General features: G+C 31.6%; 1 protein-coding gene across 1 annotated transcript; it reads right to left on the bottom strand.

Annotated features, from left to right (window-relative positions):
* Positions 1 to 753: 753 nt before the first annotated feature.
* LOC108328789 (probable polyol transporter 3) lies at positions 754 to 7,253 on the bottom strand. Its single transcript, XM_017562684.2, has 5 exons — positions 6,972 to 7,253; positions 5,411 to 6,780; positions 3,445 to 3,744; positions 3,149 to 3,367; positions 754 to 1,053 (listed from the first exon to the last, which is right to left on the bottom strand). The coding sequence occupies exons 1-5, from the start codon at positions 7,072 to 7,074 to the stop codon at positions 982 to 984; spliced, it is 2,064 nt and encodes a 687-aa protein (XP_017418173.1). The 5' UTR covers positions 7,075 to 7,253; the 3' UTR covers positions 754 to 981.
* Positions 7,254 to 11,399: the final 4,146 nt, after the last annotated feature.

Genomic DNA, 11,399 nt, shown 5'->3' with positions numbered 1-11,399 from the left:
ATTTGCATAGAATTTATTAATATTTAAATATGTAAAACAAAATATAAATAAAGTTTAATGTAAAATATAAATTTAATATAATCGAAAACATTTAGTGAAAACATCAATTTTAATAAAATTATCATATATAAAAAAGTTAAATTTGATCTTAATTTAGAAAAAAAGAAAATTGTTTTAATTTTAAAAAGTTAGAATTAAAATAAGACAAAATTCAAATAAAAATACTAAGATTTTCCACTGACATTTTCCCATACTTGACATTTTTTCATAATGTCATACTATCTGTGCCAGGTCAGAATCTCATTCAATATGTAACAAAGTTTTCTTTTCTAAAAGAATTAAAATAAAATTAAAAATTAAAAAAAATAAAAAACCATTGACACATGACATTGAATTAATGTCATCTAATAGAAAGAATCAAATTAATCAAATTGCATTAACATCGTTTAACAGAAAAGATTAAATTGCGTCACATTTTTTAAATTGAAAATCCAATTAAAACAACTTAGAACAAAAAAAAAACAAATTGAGATTTCTATACGAAGACCATCAGAATCTTTTAATCAATTTGAAATGATTATTTCCTAAGCAAGAACTTGGAAATAATTTTTGATCTATTTCTATTTTGGAACCCTGAGTGTCAAGTATGGGTCAGAAGTACTGCACATGGATAACCATAAATTGAAATGAGTATTTGTTTTCTTCATTTTTTGAAACCTAGTACAATTTTTTTCAAATTAGAAACCAAGTATATAAATGAAATCAAACCAGAAATATACTTTTAATCTGATTTATCACGTTCCAATTTACTAGTACAGTGAACATTATGAAGTTGACTGCAAAATTTGAAAGAATCACAACCAAATAAAGTACATAATTTTCCGTGTTACGGATGCATGAAAACCGGAGTATGACTCCGCCTGGGAACCACAAGATAAGCTTCAGGTAACACGGCCCTTTGGTTGCTTCACATTCCAATATCTATGCACGTTTGGAGGTTACACCTTTACCTTTCTCCAATTGCTCGCGGTTCTTATCAACTTCCTGTGCTTTCTGAAATGGTACATAAATGCAGTGAGACATGCATTCGAAAAACATCTAGATTGAAGCATTAATAGATACAATTTCTGTCACGCCCCAGCTTCTAAGAAGTCAAAGAAACCTGTTAAGACAAGGGTGTTGGGGCATTTCTTGATGAACTTTTACATTCTTTTCCTGCTTTCTTGATTTTGTTAAAGAAGTATAAAATATAAATTTATGTTGTTTTCAACATTCCCTTAAAAAATTCAGTATAAACATAAACAAGCTAATTTACCCGTCCTTAATACCCAAAAAATGTAAACAAAGAGAAAAACATCAAACCAACTTACCAACAACATCAAAACTCACAAGTGAATTTATGTCTTATTTATAAGCCTTACCAACACTTCTGATCATATATGATCCCCACATTGTTCATACAAACAAGTTCACTCGTAAAACTCACCCATTAACTTACCCTTTTATGTGGAAGAAAAATGTGAAATAATACTCTAATGTTGAATGTCCTCAACATATTCAGACAAGGAGGGACACTTAATTTAGACTAAAATATCAATGTTATGCCGGCTAACCTAAATCACAAATTACAATTGCAGACAGCTGTCTGTTTTCTGTAAACGCTTACATCCTTGAGAGTCACCACCAGTCACGATACTCAAACAATCTACCTAAATTAACTAATAATTATATGAAAAAGAGGCTACAGAATACAGTGCTAAAGGCTCCCACCACTAAGAGTATATCGCAGGCAGACTTACTTGGCATTTTCAAGAGATTAATTCCTCGACTCAGAACCTTGACCTCCTAGTCACATGGCAGCAACTCTAATGGTCGCACCAAGGATCTCTTTCAACCAGTAATAATAGAAATTCAATAACAACTAGACTAAATAAGAAATTCAATCTCAACAATTATCAAGATACTTTTCCTTTTCATTTTATTTTCTTTTCCAAGCAGTCCTTCCTCCTGACCACACCAGTTCCACATTATCTTAATTGTATCAAATAATTCAACAATCCATATACTGTCCAATTTTGTCTCTTACTAATGCGCGGAATGGGATTCAATTCTTGCACGAGTAAGCAAGGCAAGGAGCACCGGGACAGGGCAGAAAGGGGAGGCCTACGTATCTGTCTCCTTTAATTATTGTGGACGCCCAGTTCCTATTTCAACAATGCTATGCACCAGCTTTTCAAGTTGATGGGAATTAAATCCCCCATTAACAGATAATTTTTCAGTAGCAGTAAATGTTCCCTACGTAGCAATATCTCAGTGATTGGAAAGTCCCCTTAATTGTGGTCACCCCTGCCTTGTGGCTACTTTGAGCTGCCTAATTTGCTATGTTGGAAAGGTTATTTAGTTTCACATCGACTAAGATATAGTGTAAATAAGTATACAAAACGTGGACAGTCCTCACCGTATATGTTAGTTTCCGAGGGGTGGAATTAAGCTCTAAGCTAAAATTCTCAGACTTGGTTAAAAAACAGCAGTGCCACGAGAGGCAATTCAATTTGCACATTTGAACACAACCAAGAGAGTCGAAATGGAATCAAAGCAGAGATCAAAGAACTGTTGCAAGACAAGCAACAAAACATGTAATCAAGCCAACAAAATGAACAAAACAAAACTTTCTTCCCCTGACAGGGGGCCACGTTGTAAACCATCTACTTGAAGAAAAGTTCCTCCTCAAAAGGATTCATTTCAATTAATAAGGATAAAAGATACGTGGACAATAAGCATCATTGTTAGTATAAAAAAGCTTTTACTGCTAATAAGAAATTATGTTATTAAAATAGTTAAAATAAAAGTCAACAAAATTAAGGAAAGTGAATGATAATGTAAAACATGTTTACACGGTTCAAAGAGGAAACAATAAATGCACCATTAGTGTATAGGGTTTTAACCACAACTGCCTGAAAAGTTATATCTGACACGACTTTTGATCGGAATTCAAACCAATCTTTACTTCATAAGATCACTCGTTATATAATACTTAATAATAATAATAATAATAATAATAATAATAATAATAATAATAATAATAAAAAGCAGTGGCACAGATAAATCGAGTTCAATAATTTTAATAGGAAGGAGGAGAAGTAAAAACCGTAGAATGTGTGACAGGAGGCAATTGAATATCAAAGGAGCTTAGAGACATGTTAGCGATCTCGGCGATGGCAGCGTCTCTAACCTCCGCCACGTCACTGCTCAAATCCTCGTACGCAGCCTCGAAGGCCTCTTGCCAGAACCGAGGCAACCTGGTCCTACGGTTATTCGTGTACACGTCCCACATGTGCCTCACCACCTTCTCTCTCTCCTCCATTTCCTGCACTCACATTTACCCATTATTAGGTCACACATGCCGTTAAACCCAGATGCGGAAAGAGCAAAAGGGAAACCTACGAGGACGTCGAGGTGGTCGTGGAGCGGCACGTGGAGGTCATGGGAGAAGGTGTTGAGCGTGCCCGACCACCGGAGCGAGACGGTGCCGGTGAACATGGACCACAGTGCGAGGAGCAAAATGGCCGCCAGTGCCCAAAATTTGTAACTTCCTCTTCCGAATAAACCTGAATCTGAAGTTAGGGTTTCCTTTTTCGCAATTGGGAGTGTCTCTTCATCCTTCATTTCTTGGATTTCAATTGAAAAAAACTGGTCGGGTTTTGTTTGGGTATGGAATTTAGCTCTACGTTTTTCTTCTTTCTTCTAACATTGTGGTGGGTGCTTTTGCATTCGCTTCATCGTTCAGACTCAGATTTGTCCAAAGGGGAAATGAAGCCGATCTAAACTGAAGAAGAACACTGAACAGTGATTATTACTATTTTAGTTAGTGAAAAGAATTCTGAAATCGTGGTATGTTTGGAGAGTGGGATACCGCAATAATATGTGTTTCGTTAAGATAAATTGACCTTTGTTTTAGATGGATCAATGATGACCGTTGATTAGACTTAAGCCACCGACATCGATACCGCGTGCAACCGACACATAGACGACACCGTTTTCGTCACACTTATCCATTAACCATTTCCACTTTGCCAAGTGCTTCATCGTGCTTAAAGTTCAAATTAGTTTACATTTAAATTAGGGCTTAAAACGATTAGTTAAATGCTAAAACTACAAATTTAGTCGAGTCCTCTTTCGTCTAATGTAGTCTACACAAACTTTTCCTCACTAAATACACCAATTCAATATTTAATATCAGTATAATAATTAAAATTAAAACTTTGAGAAATTAGAATCGTAAAATTGAAAATTTATATAAATGATAAAGTGTTATGAAAAAAAAAAGCAAATACAAGTACATGTTATGTATTGTTAGAAATTAATAATAATTGAGCAAATAACTTTTCTACATCCACCTTTATTTATCTTGATTTTTATATTTTATAAATATATATTTTTTTTAAATATAAAATAAAAAACTATTTCAAATAAATTTAATATATCGTTCCTTTACTAATTTTAGACTCAACAGATCGGTTTTTTCTAAGGAGAAAACTATTTTAAATAGTTGATACTGTTTTCCAATTAAATTTAGAATTTTATATTTGAAATATGTAGCCCATTTAAGATGAGACAAATAAAATTTAATCAGATAGCATAAACTGTATCAAATACGTAAGCTTTGGAACTTTTTTTTTTCTCCTGGATTTTAAGTTGTTTTTTTTTAATTAAAAATTGGATATTAAACCAGTTCTTAATTAGGCAGCTTGATTCAATGCTTTTAATTTGAGATTACTTTTTGTTTTAGGAATTTTATTATAATTTATAGTAGGTCATTTATTTTATATTATATTTTTGTATAGAAATTTATTTTATCATTTCGACTTGTTCAGTTTGATCATGTTTGAGCTTTATTACATTGAATGAAATTAAATTTTCTTATTTAGAAAATGCCTAAAATATGATCTAAAAAATCGTTTCATTCTATCATCGCCTTTCAAGTTTCATCTTCATCAATTTATATACTCTTTATCTCATGCAAAACAATACAAAGTCCCATTAATCTTATTAAGTAAGCAAGACCTAACCAATTCCGAATTGTTAAGTTATTCATCTCACTATTTATTGTCTTAAAACCTAATGATGAGGTTTAATTTGAATTTCACTTAACCCTACTTTGCCTGAAATTTGAATATGGCTAATTCCACTTGAGCCAGAGTGGCAGAATTTTTATTTTAACTATTTAGGCACTTAGGTTTTGTAAGTATTTTTTATACTGTTAAAGATGATAGAAAATAATAAGCTAAAAAGAGATTTAAATATAGAACCCTGTCTGTTGAATTTAACAACATTTACTTCAAAATGGTACACTGTCCCACCTTTGGGCTTCAAGAATATTATAACTCTTGCCACAACACAATAGTTTCTATCTGGGATCAGGTTTTGTTACTACATTTTTAGGGCAGGATTTTTTGCTAAAAACCATTTCCATGTCTTCCAAAGGCACGCCTTTGGTTTCAGGAAGAAAAAAGTAAAAGAAGAACCAAGCGAGTACAGATACACCAGCGAACATGAAGAAGCTGCCACCAATGGTGAATGCTTTGGAGACTGAAAGAAAGCTCATGGAAACCACAGCATTCATGGTTCTATTCACGGCAACTCCTATACTAGCCCCTTGCGCCCTCAACTTCAAAGGAAATATCTCCGTGCTGTAGACCCAAGTCACAGGCCCAAGCCCAATGTTAAAGAAAGCAACATAAGCATATGTGGCCGCAATGCTAAGACTCAATGCCCACAATACCTTTTTACTGGATTCATCAACCATGGTCAAACTAAAACCCAAAAGTGTCAGCCCACAAATCATCCCCCCAGTGCTTATTTGCAAGAGCCGCCTTCTACCAACTTTGTCAAGCAAAAACAAAGCCATCAACAAGAAAATTATCTTAGTCAGGCCGATTCCAACAGTCGCAAGCAAGAGCTTATCCTTACTTCTCACACCAGCTTTCTTGAAGATTCTCGGACTATACAACATCACAGCTTCAATCCCAGTTGCATGCTCGAAAAAATGAATCCCTACTGCTGCAATCAGCATCCAACGAACTTCCGGTGTGGGCCTCACAAGCAACTCTTTCCAAACGCCTTCACCCTGTGACTTCTCAGGGACCTTGCCACACGTCTCATCAAACCCTACAGCCACTTTTATTTCGCTGAACCGAAGTTCCGCCTCTTGTGTGGTGTTTGAAACTTTCAATAGCACCTTCTTCGCACCTTCCAAACGACCCTGCATCACTAACCACCTTGGCGACTCTGGCATTGCCAGAATAACCAAAGCCAATGCAAGTGAAGGAAGCGCAGCAACACCAAGCATCAACCTCCATCCAAGCTTCAAGGTCAATTTTCCCAAGAAGAAGTTCGATACGTAGCCAAGTAAGATGCCAATGCCGATACAAAGCTCCGGCAAAGAGGTTAGAAAACCCCTGGATGATGCAGAGGAAATCTCTGCCGAGTAAACCGGTCCTATCATAAGAGCAAAACCCACACCCACACCACCAACGCACCTTCCAACCATTAATATTGCATAGTTGGGGCCATACCCCATCAGAATTGCACCCAGCATGAACAGAACGGAGGCTAACAAAATCGTGTATCGACGACCGATGTAATCAGAGGTTCTTCCTGCAGCTAATGATCCTGCCAACGCGCATAGATTCAAGATTCCTGCAAGAACCTCTTGCTGGGTATCGCTGATTCCAATATCGTCCTTGATGAATATCATTGCTCCACTCATCACACCAGTATCTGAAACAATGAAACAGAGTTTAAACTATACATGTATTTTACACCTAACTTCTCTTTATATTCATCTTTTTTTTTTCTATCTTTTCCTTTCATTTATATATACATCTTCAATTTGCAGTAAGGAAACTAAAAAAAGGGGGAAATATCGCAGAGAAAAAGAATAAAAAAGTTGAGAGAGAATGCAAAATTACCGTAACCAGAGATGATGGAAACCATTGAAGCAACTATAGCACAAGCAAAGGCATATTTGTTGAACGTCGTGGTCTGATCTTCGCTGCCACCCTGCTCCACCATGATAACAGTAATTAATATTAATTTAGTTATAATATTCTAAATTTAAGCTCACTTTGGCTTCCTCGGTAGTGAGAAATTTTCTGAAGAGTAAAAGGGTGGTGAAGTGATTTGAGTTGAGTCGAAACTTGTTTATATAGGAAACACAGAATGGAGAAGGGATCGTTGGTCGGATATGTTCCCACTAACTGTGAAGTAGTCTGAGATACTCGGTGGTTGATGTTATATACGAGAAACTTTTACGTTCATTTACATATAATATAAATATAAAATGGTCTAAAAACATAAAATTTTGTATTTTAAAAAAAAAAAGAGTAAAAAGTTATTTAGAAGCGTAAAAGAATCATTTTTCTTATACTAAATATAATATAAAAAAGTTATGAAAAAATTGTTCTTTTGACACACTTAAATCCATAACATTTATTTCATATTACTTTTCACTCTTTTTCTTTTTTAAAAAAATATAAAACTTTATATTTTGTAGACTATTTTATCTTTGTATCATGTATTAAATGGATGTAAAAGTATCTTATGGTACTATTTCTGAAAATTATGACCTAAAAGTACAATAAAAATAGGATAATAATATTTTCTTATCAATATTTTAACATAATCTATATACTTATTCTATTATATGTTAATAAATTATTTTACAATCAATAATAATAAAATTATTTTATAATCAATAATAATAATAAACATGATAACATATAAATTGTCAATAATAATAATAATAATAATAATAATAATAATAATAATAATAATAATAAACATGATAACATATAAATTGTAAAAAAAATATGGTTAAAGTATCATTATTAAATAAAAATAGGGAAAAGAGAAGAAAAAAATTGGAAACATAAACAAGAGAAAAAGTTGTGTTTGAATTAGTTAAGCCATGTGGCACGCGGTTGGCTAATCAACCATAACCAATGAGGTTATTTGGGTTATAATTCCTCCCTATTCTCCAGTTGTTTTGTAAACGTCTCTTCATTTTTCTTAAGTTGTTATTTATGATTCTTTAAGATGGAATAAATATTTTTGTAATCTTAATAAATGTTTAGTAAAAAAATTATTGAAAATTGTAGTTATGATTAATGGATAAGGAAACTAAATTAAAACAAAATTATTGTTTAGTAAAAAAATAATGAAAAAACCATATTTAAATAATATTTTCTCAAATTTTAAAAATTGAAATACACATTGAAGAGTAGTTATGATTAATGGATAAGGATAGACACAAATTACGATACAAAACCAGATTATTGATACAATCTGTTCGATATGTGCTGAGTAGACTATTTGGATAACAACCATTGCATTGAAATAAATTGTAGGGTTCCTGAAAATTTATGTAACTAAGTTTGGCAGTAAAATCTGTATCTAGCATTAATTAAGACTGACGGTGAAGTGAACTGTAATGTTTACTTTAAATGGATGCAACTCTCCTACAGCCAAATCCTTGATTCCGAAAATAAATTAGATGATAAATTTGAATTAGCATATTAGGTAGAAAATAAATAAATAATTGATTATATTCCTATTTTATACTATAAACTTTATTTATGGCTTAAATAGTTATTTCGTCCTTACGTTAAGAGTTGAATTTTTGTTTAGTATCCGGTTTTAAAAATAAAGATATTGGGTACTTATGTTATGAAAAGTATATGAATAAAATACACAAAGAGAGAACAAGTTCAACAAAAAAGAAAAAAAGCTGGACAGCAGAAAAGAAAAAAGAAAAAGTACGACCACATCAGCATGGACTTAACGTCATTGTTGTCAACTTAACGGATAGGACCTTATTCATACACTTTTCATAACATAGAGACGCAATGTCTTCATTTTTAAAATTGACAGAAATTTACCTCTTAACATGAAGACGAAGTAAGTATTTAAGTCCTTTATTTATTTACTGATTTCTTTTATCTCTCTAAAAAAACAGTTTTTCTTTTTAATTCTTTTATTTGTTTTCATCCATTTATTTTATTTATCCTCTCCGCGTGGAAGGTTGAGATTAAATAAACGTGCATGACATGACAAATTGTGTAAGATTTTTTAGACAAAAATAATAAACGTGTTGTTTTTTATGATCTAAAGCATGATACAGAAAGCGAAAGGATAAAAAGCTCGTTTAAAGTGTTATCTGACCGCGTTGAAGTGTACCTTCCCTTGCAATACTAAAATTATATTCACGAGAGAGAGAGATAGATAGTGTTGGAACACACTCACACCATTGATCCCATAAATGGCAAATGGCACAGTAAAATATTTTATTTTATTTTAAGAATGTTTTACAAATTTTAAATAATTTAAGATAAATATATTTTTAGTTTTAAACTTTAATGTAGAATTAACATTTATTTATATATAAAATTTTGATATATTTATCTTTTTAAATATAAAAATAAATAAATATAATTATTTTAATTTCTTAATTCAGTTATATTAAATTTATTTGACATATTAAACATATTTTCTTAGATGATATTTAGATAAAATTGTGTAAAATAGTATAAACAACTTAAATATAACATTTAAAATAAATAATTAAATTAAAAGAACTATATTTATTATTTTTAAAGTTTAAGATTAAAATATATTAAAATTTTAAATATAACGAATTTTAATTCTGTTTCAAAGTTTATAATTAAAAACATATTTAGTTTAATAAATTTTTCTATATAAAATGAAGGTAAAAATAGTTTTAATTGTTATTTAATTATTATTAATATATAATAGTTTTATACTAGTTAAATAAGACTTCATTTTAACATTTAATTTCAATAAGAAACCACACACCCGTTCTTCATTTTTACTAACGTCATATCTCTTCTAAATTTACATTAAAAATATTAAATTGCAATAAATTTTATAAAACAAAATGATTAATTATTATATTAATTATATTAAATGTCATTTTTTAAAATAAAAACTATTAGTATTTCTAATATCTTTATTATGAATAAAAAATATATAATTAATTTCTGAATTACAATCTAAATTAATCTTTAATATTAATTATCAAAGTCTTAACCAATTATCATTATTAATTTTAAAATAGTATCTGTGACGTCCCAAAACATATAGAAAAAACATACATATAATAAAAACGTTATCATGCATAATATAGGAAAGCAGTCAAGAGTAATTAGGATTACACTCATCCTTAGAATAGTGTGAAACTGAAAACTACAGTATTAGAGTTCCTCCCTGAAAATTACAGAGAATTTAAAACTTTAAATGCACTAAAGTTCTTCAAAAATGATATGAGTTCATGTTAGCAAATCTAAGCTGCAGCACTGCCGTCCCCATCAAGAGCTAGTTCCAAAGTATCCTCCTCGCCATCTACTCTCACCCAAGTGGATGATCATCGCAAAAGGAAACACATACAACATGCACAAACACAAGCAAGCAAGGGTGAGCTAATTAAATATAAAAAACATGCATCATGTGAAGCATAGAATCTACAAGAGTTATTCTCAAATCAAAATAGATTAAGACAGGTATCCTAACATGTTGAACACTAGACTTGACTCGTCCGGACTTTAGAATGAGAGTCGAGCTATGGCGGGTCATGCACCCGTGGTGGCTTATGAAACTTGGGTTCCCCACCCTGCCACAATCACGAGGTTAGTCCGTTTCGCGCCTTGGAGCATATTGGAAGCCTCCGAGACTAAGACCTCCTGCTACTCCTCACCACATGGTTCAATCCTCCCTACGTGAGAAGAAAGACCATTGGAGCGTCAGGAAGACCCCCAAGACTGAGCTCCTACTTTCATTCTAAACCACTAAGAATCTCACCAAGAGATTCTACACAGGTGGAACTTGGTTTACCACTTGGATTGTACTTTCATAACTTTGTAATCATATACTTTTTGCCACAATCAACATATACATAATCTCAACAATATACTTTAACTCATTCGTTAGAAGTTATAAAAGTAACAACTCCATAAATTTAATCTAAATTTATCAATATCAGAATCTTTATAATTTATTTTCAATGCCTACACTCATATACACTGAAAACATGTTTCCTTTAGTACTATTATAATAGTTATATTAACCATAATTCTATTATAATATTTATATTAAATCAGTAAGTGTACCAAGCATTCCTAATTTTCATATTAAACCAACACAATAACATTCATTCATATTATAATATTATAAACTATTATCAACATCACCAACTATCACCATTTTCTTTTATACATATCATACGTACCTATTAATTTTTCTTGGGTTAAATATGTTTTTGATCCCTTAACTTTCAGCGAAAATTGGAATTAGTCCTTCTTCAAAACTTTGGACTAATTCAGTCC

Source organism: Vigna angularis, chromosome 1 (assembly GCF_016808095.1).
Source record: "Vigna angularis cultivar LongXiaoDou No.4 chromosome 1, ASM1680809v1, whole genome shotgun sequence".
Classification (NCBI taxonomy): Eukaryota; Viridiplantae; Streptophyta; class Magnoliopsida; order Fabales; family Fabaceae; genus Vigna; species Vigna angularis.
The sequence above is the reverse complement of the archived record's forward strand: the minus strand, read 5'-3'. Positions and strand labels throughout refer to the sequence as shown.

Bases quoted from the DNA above. Each gene is read 5' to 3' on its own strand.
- LOC108328789 (XM_017562684.2), bottom strand. From the start codon at position 7,074: ATGGTGGAGCAGGGTGGCAGCGAAGATCAGACCACGACGTTCAACAAA. The intron at 6,781-6,971 runs GTAATTTTGCAT...TCATTGTTTCAG, and splicing joins TTCCATCATCTCTGGTTACG to ATACTGGTGTGATGAGTGGA. The intron at 1,054-3,148 runs GTTTTTACTTCT...GTACCATTTCAG, and splicing joins CTCCTGTCACACATTCTACG to AAAGCACAGGAAGTTGATAA.